Source organism: Adiantum capillus-veneris, chromosome 8 (assembly GCF_014529385.1).
Source record: "Adiantum capillus-veneris isolate H3 chromosome 8, ASM1452938v2, whole genome shotgun sequence".
Classification (NCBI taxonomy): domain Eukaryota; kingdom Viridiplantae; phylum Streptophyta; class Polypodiopsida; order Polypodiales; family Pteridaceae; genus Adiantum; species Adiantum capillus-veneris.
In genome coordinates this window covers 74,720,921-74,743,586 of record NC_140938.1, presented here as the reverse complement: position 1 = coordinate 74,743,586, position 22,666 = coordinate 74,720,921, and the positions used below count along the sequence as shown (strand labels likewise).

The following is a 22,666-nucleotide window of genomic DNA, read 5'->3' as shown; positions in this document are numbered from 1 at the left end:
GTTTAGAGCATGGAGAAGCTACAAAGTTTTGCATTGGACGACGTAAGGTGAATGATCTTTCTCTCTTAATTATGTAATCTTTATGTTCTTTGGATTATTCCTCACTCTAAGGAGGGTATGCTATTTCTTATTTTTTTGCTAGATTGGTAGCCGCATGGAGAGCACGATTCAAATTGAAAAGACGTGGATGACGGAAGAGAATCTGATTTTATCATTAGAGTAGTTATGTTTTGTACTTAAATTTCTTATAATATCACAATTGTAAGTTCAAACAGATGGTTGTATCAAATTTTGGCAATGCACATTATTTTAAAGTCGTAGTGATGTGTTTTTAGAGTTAAATGATTGTAATTTAATTTGAAAGTTTTTTATACCTTCTTGTTATTTGTGTTACTGTATGAAAATTGTTTAATATTTTAATTATTGTTATTAATTTTGGAGGGGGGGAGGGGCGCTATATAAAGCCTCCTAAACCCTACCATTTTCACAATTCACCTGCATAGCCAGTTCACACTCTCATTTGAGGTCTAGCACTCTTTGCATTCCTACCTTAGCAGCTAGCTTCATGGCATCCTCCTCCACCCCTCCCGAAGCCACGGTGTTTCCAAGCGTTTTTACAAACAACCGAGTGGCAAGATCATGACGATCTTCACAATTTCTTTACCCAATTCCCTGATGTGAACGGAACTATTCACCTAAACATCCAATCTTTTCAGCCTATCTTGGAATTTTTTGAAATCTGCGTCGACAAGTATGTTGTACTAATTGTCAGACCAAAGGAATTGTGGATTCCATGCGATTTGCTTCGCTACATACACAAAGGCGATCGGCCTTTCACCCAACGGCTTTAGCAATTTTGTGTAATTGCGGGTGAGGTAGGTCAGTATATTGAAGATTCACGTTTGATAAAGAATAAGGTCGGCACCCAGTTTCTAAGTCGCTTGGCGATTTTTGTGTTTCTTCTTGCGGACGAGCCTGCAAGATCTGAGGTGAGTTTGCCTCATTTGCGCCTTGGGGGTGTCGTCAAGGACACAAAGGAGCCCACTACAACGCCCTGGGATGCAAGCAAAGAGGGCAATATTCTTGCCCTAACCTACCAAGGAGGTGTCATGCATGCCGCAAAATCCATGGGTGATAAGGGTGCAGAAGCATCCTTCAAGCCCGCTGCAGATGCGCCGGAGGAGACATTAACTCCGGAGGTTTTTTTTTAACACCTCTCCCCAATTGTTATAAATGGAGAGGAACATTTGTTTTTACATGATCTTGAAAAAACTTTTGACATCCGCATGGATTAGTGCCTGACCATCCTCTGTGCCACTGTAGAGTCCTCTGCCATTGACCCCTCCGATCCACTGGATCGAAGCCTCCTACCCCTTGGAGAGAGTGTGGTAGATACAGTGGAGTTGGCAATGGTGGCGGTGACAGATGCACCGCACTCATCTGTGTCGGAGGATGAGTTTTTAGCTACACGCGCATTGCTTAAAGCCCAACGCACTCCTATGCCTGTTCATATGGATGAACTTCAGAGTGTCGCTATGGCTCCCAATTCATCCATTTCTCTTGACAGCAAACGCATAAACGATGAGGACGACGAAAAACAAGAGGTATCAATTAATTTTTGTTTTGTGATTACGTTAATTTTCATTGTTGCATTCTGAAATCTTATTTACCTATTGATTTCTTTGTAGAATGTTGTGGAGCTGGATGAGCATGCAGGTCGAGGAGGAGATGGTAGGCGCCAAGCTTTCGGATGGCAGTCATCCTTTGCGCATTACCTTGGCAAGCTCCCCCAGGACGGCTTTGCGATAATCCACAAGTACACTCCTTGTGGTCAATTTTGGGTGTCAATGATGAAAGCAATGAGCCGCATCATATGCCTGTCAACCATATCTCAAGCCTCCCAAGTCATTTATCTTGTAAATAAATCTCTGGCCAGTGCTGCATTTGCGACACACATTCGTGGTCGTGTACTTTGTAACGTGGCCTTAAGCCAAGCTGTATAGGTCTAAGCAATGTGGAACAAATTGCTTGGGATGTGCTGCACAAATAGCTTCCCTACGCCCAAGAACTACGAGAAAACATTGCTCACCATATCTTAGATGGCTCAAGCACTCAATAGCTGTATATATCTTGTAATTAACTCTTTCAAATTTGTAATGGGACTTGATTTTAACTGTGAAATTCTGTATTGAGTTTATGGTACGATAGACAGTAGGTGATTGGCTCTATATTGTGGTATGATTGTGCAATTCTCTGAACCAAGATGAAGAATTTTTTTTTCATATAAATAATAAAAAACAGACATAATATCATCAGTGCAACCTGACAAACCTAGCCAAGAAAAGGTGAAAAAAAGTTGTCTGTGGGCCTGCCGCCGCAGAGGCGCGCGGGAGGGCGAAAGTAACTGTTACTTTTGCCCCCCTGCGCGCCTCTGCGGCAGGCCCCCGACAGCTTTTTTTCACCTTCTTTTGGCTAGATTTGTCAGACTGCATTGATATTATGCCTTTTTGGTTTTTCAATTAACCACATCGGTTGATTATTTTATCATCTTGAAAATCTCAATCGATGAGAAAATGCAGTTGATTATTGATCTGGATATATACAGCGACTGGATACAATATTTCATTTTGCTAAGACTCAGGACATTCGCCAGGCTGACAGCTCTTTTAATTACCTTCTCTCTCTCTCTCTCTCTCTCTCTCTCTCTCTCTCTCTCTCTCTCTACCTAGTTCTACTTAAAATCATTTTTTCTTTGAAAGCCATTTCAACCACAAGAACTCACTTTTGAAAGAAAGAACCGACATCTAGAATAAATCTCGCAACATCATATTACTTATAAACACAAATGTTCAGTACGATGGAAAAGAAATCGCTAAAGCCACAACTTGTTATATTTGAAAAAGATATCTTTACATTGCCAAAATGGCATAAAAGTCAACTTTAGTTTCTCTATCCTCTTATTCGACGCGCAAGAGCTATATCCTTGGGCATTATTGTCACCCGTTTTGCATGAATAGCACACAAGTTTGTGTCTTCAAAAAGAGAAACTAGTTGATATTCTGCCGTTTCTTGCAGAGCTTCTAAGGCGATACCTTAAATTCGATACGTCATTTGATAACTTTGCATGATCTCTTTCACCAAACGTGCGAATGGTGCCTTGCGGATGAGAAGGTCAGCAGTCTTTTGATAGTGACGAATCTCTTGCAAGGCCTTTGGAATGCGTCGCTTCACAGCAGGAGCCCGTTGTTGAGCGATGGTAGGATTTAGGACATGGTCCCTGCGAGGGCGAACCTTGAAAAACTTTTTCTTTCTACAAGAGGGCTTGCGATAAGGAGCTTGCGTATCTTCAAGCCCACCATGTGCTCCAACTGGCTCTTCGACCCACCGTGCGCTCCAACTGGCTCGTCTTCTACATCCTCAAAATCCTCTGCATTTAGTAACCCATGATCACGTCTAGGCTCATCTGACGGCAGAGCTCCCAAGCCACGTGGCAATGTCTTCCCAGCCGGGACTTGATGATTGCTTGGGATCTCCTGTCCGCTCCATGGTGGGCTTGGTGCTTCGCTGTCCGTCTCGGTTTCAGTGTCTGAAGTCACTACCCGTTTCTTCTTGCATGAAGGTTGTCTATCTTGTTGCTCTTCACTTGACCATTCCCTCTCCATCTCTGCTAGGAGCTCTTGTTCGTGTATCCAAGGTGGTTTTTGAGCACCTTGGACGGATGAGAGAGGGCGAGCAAAAAAAGGTTGATCTTTTCTTGCTGTTTGCTTTGTACGTGCCATTGTGTAAGAAGGGGCAATATTGAAAATGAGACTCCCTCTTCTCTAAAAGCCCCCTATTTTTTTTTTCTTTTAAATCTCTTTACACTTGACCAGGCCACTTGAAAATGGATACCAGGCCTTTTCGCAACCTATGATGTAAAGTATATCTTCCTTTGAGATGCATCCTAGGAGAAGATTGCAACGGTCCTCTTGTCTAAGACTTCTATACACATCTTGTATATATGTCCTATTTCAAAAGGTGAACCGAGTTACAAATTGATGGAAATTATTATTAGTGATGAACACTGTGAATTAAAAAAAATACCTGGTTGCCGTGATCCGCTTCTTACGTGCCCCTCCATTAGAGGCTAAGTTTTCAATGGAAGAGAACTTCCTCTTACGCTCACGCATGCCAAATGGAGTGGCTTTTAGGTGCATCATTGCAATCTGTAGCTTAGTTACCTCTGTTTCTGTAGCTTTAATCTCCTCTTTAAGATCTTTGAGTTGTTTCTCTGTGGAATGTAGTTGTTGTTGGAGATTTGTGGAATGAATGTGTAACACTTGACATTGTTGTCGGAACCATGCCGACGCACCTGCGTGATTGGAGTCCAATCTCTTACGATACCTAAGAAGACCACGTTCTCCTTCTCCCACATATTTGATTAAGCTTGGGAGTGTACGGAATGTCGGATGATAGCCCACGAGCGGATCTTTTGGATACAACCCTCCATCAAGCCACAAGTCAACATTTGTTTCTTCTCGAAACCGTCGTACGGATGCCGGTTGAGATGCTTTCTCGTCATTTTTTTTTGTGGGAGCAAATTCGATCGGTAGACGCAGACTGACATTAGTTGACCTAGTAGATAACGGCGCAGGTGATTCATTGGTTATGTCGCGAAGAGACATGGTGGAAAGTTATGATGGAGAAAAAAATAGATAAGATATACTTTTTGGGATAAACAGACAATTTTTGGCAAAAAAAGACTTAAAAATATATTTTTTCATATGTAGATATATATAGGTTCAATTTTTAAGCTCAAAGGAGGGAAATTTTTAAATTTTAAAAATTTCAATTTTTAGGCTTTATTAGATGGACGCTTTGATGATGTGGCATTATCTATTTATTCTTGGAATTAACGTAGAGAGGGACCCAAGGAATTTTAGATTTGGAGCTTATAAAAGCCAGATTCTTCTAAAAAATACTATTTTATATATATATATATATATGGACCTTTTAAAGCTTAAAATATTCATTTTGAAGATTTTATAAAAAAAACATTTTTTGGGGTGAATTGATGCACGAGCTGAAAAGGGGATTTTGTCATAACTACTTACTCTCTTTGTTTGGTGATAGGTAGAGAGAGAATGGTTCTTCTCTCTACTTTTACTCCTCTCTCTCTTTTTACCCCCCTCTCTCCCCTACTTTACCCCCCCTCTTCCTCCTACTTTACCACCCTCATTCTGTACTTTCCCCCCCTCTCCTATCTAGAGAGAAGTTAGAGAGAGCTACAAAAGTATCCCTATTTATTGTCTTTGTTCCCTCCATCCCCTACAAAATTAGCCTTAATCCCTTAAAATTAGGAATCCTTACATGGCCCCAGGGGGTCCAATTTTTTTCTAATGCATGCTAAATTAAGGGAGCAGAGCCAATTGGAGAAAGCATGAGGTGGCGCTATCAACAGGTGTTGGGGCCATGCCAAGTGAGTGGCCAAGCTTGGAGATGAAGCAAGGGACGAGCTGCATGCCGGGGAGATGTGGCACTACACGAGAGTAAGCAACCAAGAGGGTGACGGGCTGCAGCACGTTATACAGGGCCAAGTGGCGCCATGCATAGGGGCCACCAAGGAGCCAAGTGACAGGCGGTTAACGGGCTGCAAATGGAAAGAAAGAGGGGGCTCGATCGCGAGCTGCAGGGGGATGGCAACCGGATGCAGGGAAGGATGAGTGGATGCACAGGGTGACTGCAAAAGGTCGAGAGCTGCATGAGGACGGAAGGTAGCCAGTGTTAGTGGCCAAAGAGAGAGGGGGTCGCCTTCAAGAACAGAGGAGGCTTTCAGGGGTTAAAGGGACGCCAATTGCAGTCAAAGAAGGAGAGCCACGAGCTCAAGGGAAAAGGTCACAAGGTGGCGCTGCATGACAAAGGACAGGGAGGCCACCAATTGAAGAAAAAACCATGCATCAGACGACAGCGGGATCGCCAGGTAGTGACTAAGGAGAGTTGCGAGCTCAAGGGGAAGGCCACGAAGGGTTACCCAAGGAAATATACAGGCTGCTAGCAGCCTGTGAGGGCTAAGGAGGGCTGCCGAGGTGCTGAATTGGAAAGCCAAGGTTTTGGAGAGCCGCCAAGGCAGCCAGGGGGACTCGCCATCAAGTTGAAGGGCTGCATCTCCTACAGAAGGAGAATCATGGGCCGCAAGTCATGAGCAACAGGCGAAGGTCGTGAGCAGTTGCAAGAGGAGAGCAGTTTGTCATGGCCGTCAAGGGGTTGTGTAGAAGGTTTGCGTAGTGCTATTCTGCATGAAAAGGTGCAGCCCATCAAGTGGGGGTCAGCCAAGGAGGAAAAGCACTTCATTTGAATGAAGCTGAGGCCGAGCTTTTCGAAGGTAGCATCATCAACGAAGAGGAGGGATCCGACAATCGGTAGAGAAGGTGGAAATCGGCTACTGCAATTGAAGAAGCCACCACTGCTAAGCTCGAAGGAGAGCCGAGAGCTAAAGGCAACGGCTGGAAGTGACTAAGGGCTGCATAGAGAAGAAGAGAAAGCAAGAGAAGGATTGGCCAGCTAAGAGCCATTGCACGCGTAGAAAGTAAGGCCATAGCAAGGTTCGCACCAAAGGAGGCATTTGGTCGATGCGGTCATTGTACCTAGAGTTTTTAGGTTGATGCAGAATTTGTCTATTGGGTTTTTTATGGCTCAATTGTGATAATCTACTTCGTCTCATCTTGTGTGTCTCGCCCGTGGTAGCGTTGGCTCCGGGTCTGTGTGTGTGTGTGCAAAGAGGGAGGGAGAGAGATTGTGCGGGTAAATGGTATGTGTGGTTGAGGCGTGTGTCGCCTCCCTGTGTGAGTGTGTTTACAGTATTGAGATGAGTGTATGCATTAGTGGGTACAAGTGTGGGATGGTGGGTTGTCGATAAGTGTTTGCGGTTATGGCAGAGTGTGTGTAGCCATGATTGCTCGTAGGCGAGTCTGTGCTGTGAAGGTTGGCAGATAGTGTGCGTTTGTGTGAGTTTCTGTGTGGTTAGGGGTGCGGAATTTATCATGGGCTATAGAGAGGCAAGCTTGGAGTGTGCTGGGCTTGTTCCCCCTTCCCCCTTTCCAACGTCCTTTACCACGATTAAGTGGAGCATTTGAAGAAGATCTGCTTTGAGATTGTCGATCTTGAGAATAGAACCTTGAAGTTGAATAAGGTTCCATTGCTTGTTGTCTGAACTGAGATTGTCGTTGTTGACTTCGGCTATAACTTTCTCTGCGATCGTGCTGTGAAAAGCGAGCGCTGCTTGAAGATCTATCACCAAGAAAAAAATTCCGTGTAGGGCGCCAATTATCGCCAAGACGCTCCACATAGGTAATTGCAGCATCCATGGTGGTAGGGTTGTATTTGTGCACATCGTCCTTCAGATTGGGTTAAGTTTGTCCATAAAGCTGTGAAGTTTATCAAAGGGATTAAGGGTCTCTATCTCCAGAGTTAGCCTTTGGAACTTTGTGATGTACGCGGCAAAGGAACTTGTTTGGCTCAGGCGGCGAAGAGAGGACCGGGCATGAAAATCCGCATTGGCAGGTTCAAACGCCTTGCGAATAGCACGCCGGCATTTGTCCCAAGAAGGTGTGTGTTTACCGTTAGCAACCTATCGTTGCCACCAAAGAAATGTTGTGTTCTTGAGCAGAGAACTAGCAAGCACAACTTTTTTACTCTCTACTAAGTCCGTAAGTAGACCTTCATTTTGAATAGCCATTGGTTCAGCACGCGCTTGTCGCAGCGGCCATTATATGGCTCCGAGAAGTAGTAGGACGACTTTGAGAAGTGTTTTGCGTCTGCATCTCATCCAAGCGAGTGTGAAGTGATGGGAGGCTTGTGGAAAGTAGTGCCATTTGATCCTTGATAAGAGTAAGGGCATCGTCAAATTGACCACCTCTGTCCTGAAAATCTGGTATGGTTACGCCTCGGAACTCTCGAACAGGTGCTGGGACGGGTACTCCGGGAGCGGAAAGTCCCTCTGGAAAAAGTTCGCGCTCTGGAGTCAGGGAATCGGGAATAATTATCACGTCCGGCTCTAACAAATCGAGAATCTCAATAACTTCTGGTTTTGGAGTATCCATAATAATTATGACTTCGGTGTAGTAGGAATTTCCGGGAGAACGTTGTCAAGAATCTCCTCTATGTAAGAAAGATAAGGGATAGGCACTTTAAATTCCACGTCAGTCATGGGTGCGGTACCAATGGTGCACGGAGGAGAGGACGAGTGCGAGTCTCTCGCTGGCTTTCATTTGTTTTTTAAAACGTAAGTTTATTATGTGAGAGTACTTTCACATGAGGAGTTGCTGGTTTGTGAGCTGGTGCCTTGTTTTTTTTTTTAAATGTAACTTGTTTCTCTTGATGGTTGAGATTACATTGGGGTTAAATTTGGGTAAATTTTGGGGGAAGGCTGGCCAGCCAATGTGAAGGTTTTAATAAACTAAGGAAATGGCTGCCAGCGTTAAAAGAAGTCCAGTGTAGGGAATTTCCAAAAGGATGCGCTGCCGATGTTTTACATAAAATAAAGGCCAACGATTTGATGTGCCCTTTCAGCCCAGCATTCAGTTTTCAGCATTTAGGCCAGCGCTTTGCATTTCGAACCAACATGCAGCAAGGGGTGCCATCGCTTGGGTGCCACATCCCAGGCGAACAGTTGCGAGGGCAAGACCCTTTCACATGAACGAGTACACTCACAGGAGGGCGAAGAGGTGCAATCCTCTGGGAAGGGATGCCAACGCAAATGTTTAGTTCAGCCTAGCATTCAGCCAGTGCAGAATTTCAGTGTTTCAGCAGTCCCACCCTTTTGAAAAAGGGTGCGCAAAGGGGCACGTCCCTTGGAAAGGGTGTGAACACGGAGAACAAGGAGCATGTTGTCTACTGTGTGCCCGTTTGCGGGAAGGGGTGCGAGGGCGGGTTCGAAGGATTACCACCCGAGCAAAGGTGCACGAGGTTCTCCGGTTACGCTACGCACACACATCTGTGTTCTGTCTTTACTTATAGAATTGGAACTAGAAAAATTCAAGTTACCTCATATGCTCGAGCGCATGTGTGTACCACCTTTCTTTTGCTTCCATACAACTCCGAGAGAGGGGGGGAGAGGGTCGCGGCAAGGGTGAGAGGCTCACAACCTTCGGGTCCCAGAAAAAAAATTGCTCTAATGTCACTGTGAGGATTAGTGGTGTTAATCCTATAATTAAAACTTAAAAACTTCATACTTAAGATCAAACTGAGACTCAAGAGACTGAATGTGTGTTTGATTGATTGAATGAATGCTTGAAAACTCAGTACAATAGGCTCCTTATATAGGAGACGAAGAGACACAAATGAAAAGACATGTCTCATGGTGTCACGTGACACATCCAACCCTCTGTGTCCGTGGACAAGCTACAGCATGACCAGGGTTCAGCAGTTCAGCCAAGTCAGTCTAGAATAGGACGTGATCTGGCACTTTTGTGAGTCTGTTCGCAGACCGTGCATGTCCAGACACTTAAAGTAGATGCATATCCTCTGGTTGCACACAGCATGATCATCAGAATTCCATCAAAACCCATCAGGAGCATTTTTACAGTGCATAAACCTATTTTCCCTATTTTTGACATTTTTCACTTATTTATTAAGTGACTTTTGTTGGGAACTAGGTAGGGCAATTTTGCTAAGATAATATATAAGGAAACCAGAGCTAGCACTTTCTGGCAGAAGAGGCAGCAGGAGCACTCGCTCAACAGACAACTTCTCAGTAGAACCCCCAAGAACCCTAGCATTTTTGCTACCTGGCAGAGGCTAGCGTTTTTGGACAAAACCTCAGATCAGCCAGCGTTATGACAACAGCCCGGCGACAGCAAAAAGCAGCAGACTCCTCAGCGTTAGCAGATTCTCCACAGCAAGACCATTTTCAGCCCTAGCGTTTTTGCATCTGCAAGACACTTTAGCGTTTTTGCAGATCTTCACGATGGAATCCCCACAAGCATCAGCGTTTTCAGTTTTCAGCAATCAGACTCCACAGTAGAACCCCCGAACCTCGTAGATCTCACCTTCCCGAATCCCGCAGCAGTTCCTCGCCGCACGGTTAGATTCTGCAAGGTTTACAGATTCAGCTCGGAAAACGCAGATTTCAGAATCTGCGTTTTCAACGCGCCGTCGTCGCATCGTCATCATCAACATACAGTCAGAATTCAACAAATAAAGATTTGCAGATTTCAGCCCGTCTCGTCGTCGACATCGTCGGCAAGTCCAAGCATTGTAGAGATTTGTGCAATCATAAGTAGACCGCTCTCGCCATAGAGAGTGGGGCCTTCGGAGGAGGGTTTACAACATTCTGGTGTCGTATTCTTCTCTCTCTATCTCTCAATCTCATGCACCTTCATTCACAGTGTTCATCGCTTTGTTTGTGTCAATTGCACTCTCTCGCTAAAGGAACGGAAGGCTCTCCCTTCCGTAAGTAAAAAGAACCCTTGAGCACAGTTCGGAGCACTCATCTTGAGCAAAGTTCAACATTCACTTCCGCTCCACCTTACATTGGTATCAGAGCTTTGGCAGTCTTCTGTATCACTCAAGAAAAGAACCACAAGATTTTTTTTTTGCTTGTTGCGGTCGCACTTAACCCAAGTCCTCTTGGGCGTGTCGATTCCTAATCGTGTTTTTGAAGAGTGACAGGAAACCCAAGAAAGAAGGGCTTGTCCAGTCTCCCCTTGTGCCTCTTTTCACTCATTGAGAGCGGACCGTGCACTTAGCGGCTGGCCAATCGACGTGAGGTGGGAAAAAGAAACCTTGGTGTGAGCGCAAGGCTGCCAAGGGGTGCAGCCGCGGAAAAGAGTAGAACTCGGGTGAAGAGAAGATCCTTTTCTAACACAGATTGCAAGCGAAAGAAGAACCTCAAGAACCCCAAGAACCAAGACCCCCAAGAACCCAAGAATCGAAGAACCCAAGAATCCAAGACCTACAAGAACCCAAGTTCCTTGTGAACTTCAGAACCAAGACTTCAGTGGATGGTCATCACTCGAAGCGGAATGGATACTTCGCTTGGAGGTGGTGAGCATGGGAGTGGCGAAGAAGAGTTTTCCTCACCAGGAGGTTTTTCCGACCCTTCCCCATCTACGCCAAGGATTGCACTAACTCCTATGGAGGAGTTGGAGCAGATGTTTATGGACAGCAAGTTAGAACGCGAAGCAAGAAAAGCAGAAATAGAGTGTGAACACAAAGAAAAAATGGCAGCCATAGAGCATGAGCACAACGAAAGGAAAGCCGTCTTGTTCCGATTCTTTTCTCAAGTGCAGGCACAGATGCAAGAGATTCAGGATGAGGAGACTCTTTCAGTCTCTTCTTCTCCAAAGCATGAAACACAAGATTTGCATGATGATAAGCATGATGAATTGAATGATAATGATAAGCATGCTGATTTGGATGACAATTACAAGCATGAGGATTTGCATGATCAAGATGTGATTATTCACGAGCATGATGATTTGCATGATCAAGATGTGATTATTTACGAGCATGATGATTTGCAGGAAGATGTGATTGTTCACAAGAATGATGGTTTAGTAGATACTTTTTCTAGTGAAGCTAACCTTATTGCAGTTTCGATCAATCACGAAGAACTGATCTTGGCTCTCGAGTCTAGGTCCAAAGAACCCCCTCAGGAAGAACCGATCTTGGCTCTCGAGCCTAGGTCCAAAGAACCCTCACAGGAAGTACTATGTGTTTGAATAAGTAGTCAGCACGCATTGTTCGAGTGTTTCATTCGTGATGCTTTCCTGTATTTTAGTCACCGTCCTTATGTGATCCCTTTTCAAAGGCATGTCATATTGTACGTTGAGCTGTATGCGGATTTCTCATGAAAAGCTGAAAAGTATGCACCCAAGGAATTCACATTCCATGTCTCTTCCTTTGCATGACACAGTATCCGAAAGAGCACAAGAAGGATTGAGAATCAAGCATAGGCATTTCCATTGTGTTTTGCCACAGTTGATTGATTTCGATCGAAAAGTCAAGATCCAACCCCATTGTTTGCGTGTGTTTGATGAACGGTTTGGCACTCCGTCTCTTTGTTCATCTCCATTGCATACACAGTCATCTCGAAAGAGTAGAATTTTTCCAGTCACTTTACATGGAATGGATATGTTCATGTTTTTGTGTTGGAAGTGGTTTCAGGAATTTTCAACCTCGGACATTCTTGAAGAAGGTAGACGTATGACTATCGACGAAGTTGAAGAATTGAAGGAGCCACGGGTGACTTTGTCGCTTTCGGCACAGCCCAAAGAAGAAGGCATTGCAAACCTTTATGAAGTTCAAGTATCGCACGACCCACACATCAAAGTGGGCCGGCAAAGAGTCCTTTCGAGGATTCCGGATATTGTTGGCGATCTCCCTCAACGCCATACAGTTTGGTACCAATACCTCACTTTGAAAAAGAGGGGATGTCACGTGACACATCCAACCCTATGTGTCCGTGGACAAGCTACAGCATGACTAGGGTTCAGTTCAGTCAAGTCAGTCTAGAATAGGAAGTGATCTGGCACTTTTGTGAGTCTGTTCGCAAACCGTGCATGTCCAGACACTTAGAGTAGATGCATATCCTCTGGTTGCACACATCATGATCATCAGATTTCCATCAGGAGCATTTTTACAGTGCATAAACCTATTTTCCCTATTTTTGACATTTTTCACTTATTTATTAAGTGACTTTTGTTGGGAACTAGGTAGGGAAATTTTGCTAAGATAATATATAAGGAAACCAGAGCTAGCACTTTCTGGTAGAAGAAGCAGCAGGAGCACTCGCTCAACAGGCATCTTCTCAGTAGAACCCCCAAGAACCCTAGCGTTTTTGCTCCCTGGCAGATGGGCTAGCATTTTTGGACAAAACATCAGATCAACCAGTGTTTTTGCTTTGACAAAAGCCTGGCAACAGCAAGACGCAGCAGACTCCCCACCGTTAGCAGATTCTCCACAGCAAGACCATTTTCAGCCCTAGCGTTTTTGCATCTGCAAGACACTTTAGAGTTTTTGCAGATCTTCGCGACGGAATCCCCACGAGCATCAACGTTTTCAGTTTTCAACATTTAGACTCCACAGTAGAACCCCCGAACCTCGCAGATCTCACCTTCCTGCAGCAGTTCCTCAACACAAGGTCAGATTCCGCAAGGTTTACAGATTCAGCCCGGAAAATGCAGATTTCAGCATCTGCGTTTTCAGCGCGTCGTCGTCGCATCGTCGTCATCGACATCGTCATCGACATAGAGTCAAAATTCAACAGATAAAGATTTGCAGATTTCAGCCCGTCTCGTCGTCGTCGACATCGTCGGCAAGTCCAAGCATTGTAGAGATTTGTGCAATCATAAGCAGACCGCTCTCGCCATAGAGAGTGGGGCCTTCGGAGGAGGGTTTGACAACATTCTGGTGTCGTATTCTTCTCTCTCTCTCTCAGTCTCAAGCACCTTCATTCACAGTGTTCATCACTTTGTTTGTGTCCATTGCACTCTCTCACTAAAGGAACAGAAAGCTCTCCCTTCCGTACGTAAAAGGAACCTTGAGCACAGTTCGGAGCACTCATCTTGAGCAAAGTTCAACATTCACTTCTGCTGCATCTTACACATGGTGAAGAGACATGACTTTAGACACATCCTTTCGGCCAAGAGCTGCTGTTAGGAAATAAGACGTAGCTAAATAGATAATTGAGTAGATTACTTAATGGAGAGAGATCACACACGATATACGTGGTTCACCCAATGTGGGCTACGTCCACGCGAAACAGCCACTCAATGGCTTTAGTACTTTAAACAAGAAGTAAGTTACCAAGGGATTATACCCTTTTGGAGCTCCCGTCTTGCTTCACTCTCACCACCTCACATACACCTTGTTGCATCAACTTCACACTACAAAATGTGTGTAGAAATGGCCTCCTTTTATAGGCCAAAAGGACTGCCCTCTCTCATGAGAGGCAGTTGGTGTAGCCGCCCTTGTGTTGACAAGTCCTACTTGGACTCTCCAATGCGCCCATGTGTGGCCGCCCTTGAGAAAACAAGTCCATCTTTAAATCGGCCACCGGCCATTGAATTCGGCCACAGCTTATTGGCCATTGACTTCCAACCACCGGCCATTGATTACCGGCCAACCGATCGGCCGTTTTCCGACCACTTTCTAACCGCCGTCCAATCATAATATTCCGATGAAAAGGAATATTCCGGCAAGTGATTTTTCTTTACGCACGATGGCTTCTCCTCATAACGGGGGCCTTTCAAATGTGCGTTTTTAAAACAAAAAATTACAAGGGGTAAATCAGGCTCCATACTTAACAATCTCCCACTTGAAGACTGATCTCCACACCAAACCTATGACTGCTTTCCATCCTGGCTTCTTATCCTTGAATGTCGATTGAAGATGAGCAGAAGCTCAACTTTTCCTTGTTGACTACCTTTGTAAACATGTCAGCAGGATTTTCACTTGTATGCACCTTTCTTAGCTTTAGATGTCCCTCTTCCAAAAGTGTACGTATGAAGTGATATCTCACCTCAATGTGCTTTGTCCTTGAATGAAAGGCTGAGTTCTTCGCAAGATGAATAGCGCTTTGGCTGACATGGCAACTATACGGATTTCGAAAATGCGCTAACAGCTTTTGGACCAAGTGCTTTTGAGTTTGAAGCTTTTCATGTAGCTGCTTTTCATAGCCAAGGGCCTTTAAATATGGGCCAAGGGCTCATTCTCTGGCATGCTTCCTGGAGAAGGTACAGAGTTTGGAGTACAGGCATTGTATTGAGTTCAAGCAAAGCAATATAAAGAAATACCGAAAGGGACGCCAACCTTTGGGGCGACTGCTCTCTTGGGGTGGAACTCCAGTCTCCACCACTCCCCATCTCGTGTTGTCTATCTCTTTCAGTTCAGTTGTTAGTTGAAGTGCTAAAAGTCTGTCAATCTGTTCTTTTCCGTTGGCACGTGGTGCCCGTCTCGTGACACATTCATCTTATCATCATACTTACTGAAAATCAGCTTCTCAGTTGGTGGTGGTTGGAATCAATCTCTACCCGCGCTACATGATGACTAGCCAACCTCTTTTGAAAGGATGTACCCTTGAGAAGAGGAACTGATAGACCAATTCTTACATGTGTTGCTCTCTCAAGGCCTCCACTCTTGCTCCATAGCTACCCTCTTCTCTTCAGTAGCTATACGTAGAGCTTCGCGTTCTCCCTCTAGAGTCATTCTTTTCCTTTCGACTACAGCCCGCTGAGCCTCTTGATGTGCATATCTCCACCATGGACTTCAAAGTTCATCCAAACCTCCACTGAGCTTGGTGCAATCCGTGGCGAAGATGGGGATGGAGGAGGATTCGGAAACAGTCCTCCTGGTGTAGGGATTTCTTCTTCTCCAATTCCACTCTCATTATCTTCATGCAAAGTATCTATCCCGCTTCTAGTGATGACCATGCACTCAGTTTTAGCAATGGATGCCACATTATCTTGGAGCTCCTTGTGCTTGATCCTTCCACTAGGTGAAAGGTTAGAGATCCCCTATCGCTCTGTCAAAAGAACAACGGCTCCTTTAAATACATAGATACAAAGAAGGATTGCTGTCACAAGACTGGCACCACGTGCCAATAGAAAAGAACAGATAGAGTAGACTTTTAGCACTTCAATCACAACTGAACTGAAATAGAGAGAGAGACGACACGCGACACAGAGTGGCGGAATTCCACCCCAGAGAGTATTGGCCCCAAACCTTGGCACCCCTTTCGGTATTTCTTTATATTGCATCAACACAAGCCGATACTCCAGACTCTGCACCTTCTCCAGGAAGCATGCCAGAAAATGAGCCCTAACCTCATATTTAAAGGCCCTAGGCCCCAAAAGCAGTTTACAGTAAAAAACCTTCAAACTCAAAAGCATCTGGTCCAAAATCAAGCCAAAAAGCTATCAGCGTAATTTACAGAAATCCGTACAGCTTGCCACATCATCAGCCAGCACAAAACGCGGAAATCCATACAGCCTGCCACGTCATCATGTCAGCGCAATTTTCGGAAACTGCCAAGTCATCAGATGCGGGTCCTTTTTTTTAATCTTTATGTCACTTGGGGCCCCATCGTATGGGGTCCCCATAAGTTGGTAGGACTTCTTTTGTTACTTGCTCCTCTTAGGGTTTATGCCCCTCGGCCGGCATCTATAAGTTGGCTCCATTCTTTAGGCTTTGACACGTTAGCAGTTTGAGACATCTCCCCTTCTTGAAAGAGAGTAATCGTCCGCGATTACAGCATATCTGCAAAACAACTCAAGTTAGCTCAAAAATTTCCGAGGGTCGTTCCGAGGGACAATCAGTTTGCTCTTTTTGTTAAGGAGTTAGCTTCTCCTTTTGGCTCTTTTGATGAAGGAGTTAGCTTCTCCTTTCAGCTCTTTTGATCAAGGAGTTAGCTTCTCCTTTCGGCTCTTTTGATCAATGAGTTAGCTTCTCCTTTCGTCCAGATGGGAACTCTTGATATTCCGACGTAGTAAAATTAGCCATCACACCCAGACCGTACTGATCTTCCACGAGTGTCTTGATGCACTAAAAGTACATACCCAGGCAATCTCATCCAATTAGGAATATTCAGTAATTGGCACATCACAATGCAGCACAAATGCTTACATATGCATGTTACAAGACACAACAAACAGCGCCGCTGAGCACTCCCCCGAGACAAACGGTCTGCGGTATGAAGCTACTCAACGACTACCTCGTCACCACCCTGCAAATAACCTAAAAAGGTCCAGGCCATGAGCTCAAAGGATTGTACAACCAAACGCTCCCCAGACCGCAGTCTGCGTCGCTTGGAGGTTCAAGCATACAACCAAACGATCCCCAGGCATCGGCCTGCGTCGTTCAGAGGTTTTCTAGCATACAATGGAACGCTCCCCAGGCATCGACCTGCGTCGTTCCGAGGTTCAGACAATACCAAAACAGTATTTCTCACTTCTCCAATCCGGAGTAAAATCATCAATCATTGAAACCAATATTAAAACCATAGTCAAACAATTCAAATCGGCACCAAGGCAGGTTTAAAACAGATAGCATGCATTTCAAACAAATTCCAAACAGGATCACCAAATAAGTTCTCAAACAGATTTTAAACTTAAAAGGCAATCTCGACATCAGCCGAGCTCGAAAAATCGACTGACTTTCCATCATGAAACCTGCACCAAAAATTAGGGTTAGATTCCTTCCATAAGGTTGTAGCCGAGCACACCATGGTCCATCAGCTCTTGGACATACAATGTTCCTCTGGCGGCGATGGTAGTCCCAAGATAGCAATCACATCGAACCTCCAAGGTTATCAACTCGAGAAGAGACATCTACTAAGAGATGTCGAGAAATTTCAAGATATAATCTGCTAGGGTTTCCATGGGAAGCATTTCAGGATACCCCACTCTGCCAAAAGTTGCACTCCGAAGGAAGATGTCAGAAACCATATAACTTCAAGTAAATTTCTTTTCTTGAAAGCTTGCCAAGTACTTGGAGTATGCTGCTTGGTAGCTATCAACATCTGCGTGGTACTGTCTCCGAGAAGAACAGCAACTCAAAACAAATCTTGGATCCTTCTCTTGCAAGTGATCTTAATGGCTTATGCTCTGTAAGACATGAGCGGTGAAGACGGGAGCGTGCCCGATGCGCGATGAAGTAAGGGTGGGAGTGGCTAATAAGTCAGGGGTCGGAGGCCAAAGATACCTCAAACAAAATTCCAATAGCTCTGTATGCTCTTTTGTAGGACCAGTATGGTTTCAGAAAAGCACACGCCTGATGCTCTGATACCACTGTCACAATACTGGCACCACGTGCCAATAGAAAAGAACAGACAGAGCAGACTTTTAGCACTTCAATAACAACTGAACTGAAATGAGAGAGACTACACGCGACACGGAGTGGCGGAATTCCACCCCAGAGAGTATTGGCCCCAAACCTTGGCGCCCCTTTCGATATTTCTTTATACTGCATCAACACAGTACAAGCCGGTACTTCAGACTCTGCACCTTCTCTAGGAAGCATGCCAGAAAATGAGCCCTAACCTCATATTTAAAGGCCCTAGGCCCCAAAAGCAGATTACAGTAAAAAGCCTTCAAACTCAAAAGCATCTGGTCCAAAAGCAAAGCCAAAAAGCTGCCAGCATAATTTACAGAAATCTGTACACCTTGCCACGTCATCAGCTAGGGCAAAACACGGAAATCCGTACAACCTACCACGTCATCATGTCAACGAAATTTTCGAAAATTGCCACGTCATCAATTGTGGATCCTGCTTTATTTTAATCTTTATGTCACTTGGGGCCCCATCGGACGGGGTCCCCATAAGTTGGTAGGACTTCCTTTGTTACTTGCTCTTCTTAGGGTTTAGGCCCCTCGGCCGGCATCTATAAGTTGGCTCCATTCTTTAGGCTTTGACACGTTAGCAGTTTGTGACAATTGCACCACGATTAGGGTTGCGCTATACTGGGAGAATTATAATCACATAGGTGTGAGTTGCACTGCTTGGTTGTTCGTTTCTTTAGCCGAGCAATGAGCTCCAATTGCTTGGAGCATTATTAGAAGTTTTTAGAAAGTGAATTTTGTTATTTATATATCATGATACCCATGGAGGAGGCAATTCTTGTAGTGTATTGCTTTTATTTTTGTAAATCTCGATCCTTGGTAGTGACACTCTCTTAAATAATGAATTGTTAACATAGTAAGTAAGAAGTAGTGGCAGTCATGCATTGCAGGTTGGGTGGTATAAGGCCAAGTGGCCACTTTTATAAAAGGAAGGTTGTTTGTGACTAAAACAAGGTTCATGCTACATGCAAAATGGGAGAGAGGAGCTATATTTTGGTGTTGCACAAGAGAGGAGAAGCAGGAGAACAGATTGAGAGAAGCTATGTTTTGGTGTTGCATGGGGGAGGAGAAGCAGGAGAACAGATTGAAACTGAGTTTTGGGCCAAAAACATGTTCTCATCCGGAGTCGTCCAGAGTCGGACCAGAATGACCCAGTCTTTTATGGGATTTTGACACGCTCCAGACACGCTCATGCATAAAGATTTCTCAAATTCTGAGGGTAAAGCTTTTTGTAACACTCTTGGGCAGTGAATTGAAGCTTTTTGGATAGCTTTTGTTGTAATTGTGTATCCTTTAGAGTTCTTTGGTGGTTTAGTATATGGCTGCTAGGTTTTATGGCTGAGGATCATCTTCTGGTCTCTTATTAACGCTATTAGCTATGCTTTAGCCTATCTGTGCAATATCATGATTTGGGGATTTGGGAGGAAAGGTGCTTGATTTCCTGTGTTTGGTGAGGATTCATGCATTGATGTTGTTTCAAAGTAATATGTATATACATATACATATACAACGTCTACAAGCACATTGCCTCTATAAGAAATGTCGTGGGGTCAAGAGTGCCAATGATCTTGTTCAGTTGAGTGCTAACTTCCACAAGGACTTCACAAAGAAAGTGGATCTCATTATTGAGTGGAATCCCTCCATCGCCAATGAGCACTGATGGGGCCTAGCTCGACGAGCACAACCTTGACAACTATGACTTTCACAACGTTGAGATTCATATTCCACCTTCTCATGAGGCAAGCACTTTTGGAACATGATGTGCCCCCTATTTAAATAGTTAGGCTTTAGCCTTTTGATGCCTCTGTAATTCGGAGCCCTCCAGGCATGTGCTTATCTAGTTGTATTCGTCATCATCCATCGATGATACATATTCACACGCTAAGTATGCGATACTATGGAACCTTCGAAATTTCAGAAAAGATAAACGATGCATCCTTCTGACTGAAGTTGCCAGGAAGGGCCCACAATGCATTCCATGTGAGTCTATTGAGACCTTTCATAGGTGAAATGCCAAAGGAACAACCAGGGGTAGAAGAAACTGAGGAGATTCTTATACATGAGCAAGTCCTAGCACACAAGGAAAGGAAAGTGATGAGAAAGCTCGTCCAGAAATACTTGGTCAGTTCAGGAACTATCTTGCTCTTGATGCATTGCTAGCCGAGTAATTAAAAAATGCCACTATCTGACCCAAGTGTGCTGTTTAAGGCTACTTACACACCCCCAAATCCCAGTTAAATCTGACAGAGGGCAGATCTCCCACACCCATAAATGCCAGGTGTGAACATCATCAGACAAGAAGGCTGGGTCCACAACTCAAGTCCCACCACACGAAGAGGGTCCCAACCATCCAGAGCAAGAGAGGCCCCAGGAAGAATGGTCACAAATACAGAGTAATACTGACTCCGAGACTGCTGAGAAGAACATGTGACCAAAGCGAGTAGTAATAGAAGTGCGGGTGGCATCAAAGAGCCCACACAAGTCCCCCTTGCGCATGAAGGTCAGCGGTGCCTTGTATCACCTCTCTCCAAGCAGGGAAACTCACACAAGCATAAATCCCTCTACATATAGAAAACTCATCAGCAATGAACAGTGCATCCACATAATGATAAGCGTATCCACTGAGAGTGATGCTACACACATCTGCCCCATCCTGCAAAATCAATATCTGTCCTCTCACCCAGCTGGCGCCCCTCATAATCATGAACATGGGAGTTCCATATGAAGATCTAACGTCCAAACTCCTCTATTGTCATGGGCATCTGTCTGAGAAGGCTTTTCCTCATGCCAAACCATATCCTGAAAGGCAGGAAATAAAAGGTGAACATTGAGAAAACGACGAGATTCTCTGAAGACAAACCGTACAGAGTGACGCCAAGTACCTATACGCCACGCACTGTCTCTAGGACCATGTCGCCACAACATGATGCCAAAAAAAATTTGAAGGCTCATAGCCTGAGATAAACCACAAAACGATAAACTTGGAAAGCAAGGCACAATTTTGCATCTCTGGTCCCCAAACTTCCCTCTAATTTGGGTATCTATCATCTGTTCTGCACCTCCAAAAAGGAAGTTCTAATAAGGCGACACAGTACAGACAAACTCCCTGCATGCACTATCCAACAAGATGCTGTAAACGAAGCTGTAGCCAAAAGTACCTGGTTTGCCACAAGGGCACAACCTGCCAGTGACAAATGCGACGATGACCAATGACACAACTTGCAACCAATGGACTGCAAAACCAGAGTGAACTGCTGCTGAGGGAAAACATGTATTCTAACCTGGAAGCCCAAACAGCACCATGTCTGACCCGGCAAAAATGAGGAAAAGCCATCTGCCTTGCCCCACTGGCAGTCATCCTAAACTCATAAAGCAAACCCATGGGATTTGCCCCAATTGATAAAAGCACCATAAAACCTATCTAGAGTCTCCCTCAAAGTATCCAAAACTGGCACTTGGTATTCTGCAAAGATCATAGTGTCATCTGCATGCTCCTGATCAAGCAAAGAAACACCCTCCCCCTCTGGAAGGAGCATACTGAGTGCTCTAATCTGTGATACCCGTAGTCACAAGTAAGAGCAGGTAATCATGTGTGACAGGGGTAGGGCATGGCGGTGCAAATCATTGGCCCAGCTCAGCAAGTTTCATCTGGGCACTTGTGTCTCACACAGGCCTTAAACTACAAAGCCCCACTCAAATAACCAGAAATAAAAAACACTGCCAAACAATGGCACTCATGATGTAGTAAGAGCAGAAGGCTTACCACCAATATGCTGGTTGATGTAGCTGAATGTTCCAAATGTGAACCCTGTCACAATCGAGAAACCCCAGGAGACGAGGCCGGCACTCATCACCATAACAAGCTCCCGTCTGGTTCCAGCTTACCATAACATTTTTTATGCTGTTGAAGGACTCGACAAATTTGCAGCTCTGGCCATCAATTACCCCTACATCAGAGCTGGTTGCACCAACATCGGCTGGGCCAGGTATGCCCACATCAGAGCCTACATTCGGTTCAGTGTAGCCTACATCGGATCCTGTAATGCCTACGTTGGAGACATTCTCAGCGAGGATAAGATACCAACGGGACTCAAGAGCAGGATAGTGATCCTGGGAGGGGCTGGCAAGAAGGGTGGCACCGGGGCTAATGTGGAGAATGGTTCGAGACCTCAGGAAAAGGGTGCCAGTGAGGTAGCGACCCGGAGCTGGGATAATGACAACGGCAAAGTCATCCCCATCTTGCTCGTTGATCTCTGCAGCACAGGAATCAATGGTCTGCTGGATAGCTGGGGTGTCGTATGAGACTCCGTCACCCGTGGCACCGAAGGTCGTGACATTGCAGGAAATCTCTGCGTCTACAGCACCCACGAGAACGATAGTAAGGGCGAAGAAGATGACCGCCATTTTAGGACTCTCTGCGCTTCATGCCTGGCTAAATCGGCGGGCAGTGAAAATTTAGGTGCTCAGACCAACGGATCAATCCTATACAATTTCTCAAGCGAGTATATACCTGAATGCATGTATGTCTTATATAAAAGGGAAAATTACCAAAATACCCCTCTAATTTGAGGAAATTCCCAAAATACCACCCCTCAAATTTCAAAACTTCCCAATATACCCTCGATATTTTGTCATAAATTTCCAAAATGCCCTTCAAATTTTCCAAAATTCCCAAAATACCCCTTGTTGTGAGAGTAAATTTCTCAAAAAAATAAAATTTCTCGAAAATAAAATTTTTTGTAGGTCTTCACAAGAAGAGTGATTGTCTATCGTACAAGATGCTAAAACTACAATTTGAGTTGGTTACATAGGCTTTGGAGACGTATTGCTTCATTATATTTAGACAAAAT

At 44.7% G+C, this 22,666-nt stretch overlaps 1 protein-coding gene across 2 annotated transcripts in view; it reads right to left on the bottom strand.

Annotated features, from left to right (window-relative positions):
* Positions 1-22,294, bottom strand: part of LOC147452384 (Pectin lyase-like superfamily protein) — a 49,359-nt gene extending 27,065 nt beyond the window's left edge. For both annotated transcript variants that reach the window (XM_086518098.1, XM_086518099.1), the window contains exon 1: positions 21,580-22,294. In XM_086518098.1, the coding sequence (XP_086374224.1) occupies positions 21,580-22,220 (641 nt within the window). In that variant the 5' untranslated portion in view covers positions 22,221-22,294. The remainder of the gene's footprint in view (positions 1-21,579) is intronic.
* Between the last annotated feature and the right edge of the window lie 372 nt (positions 22,295-22,666).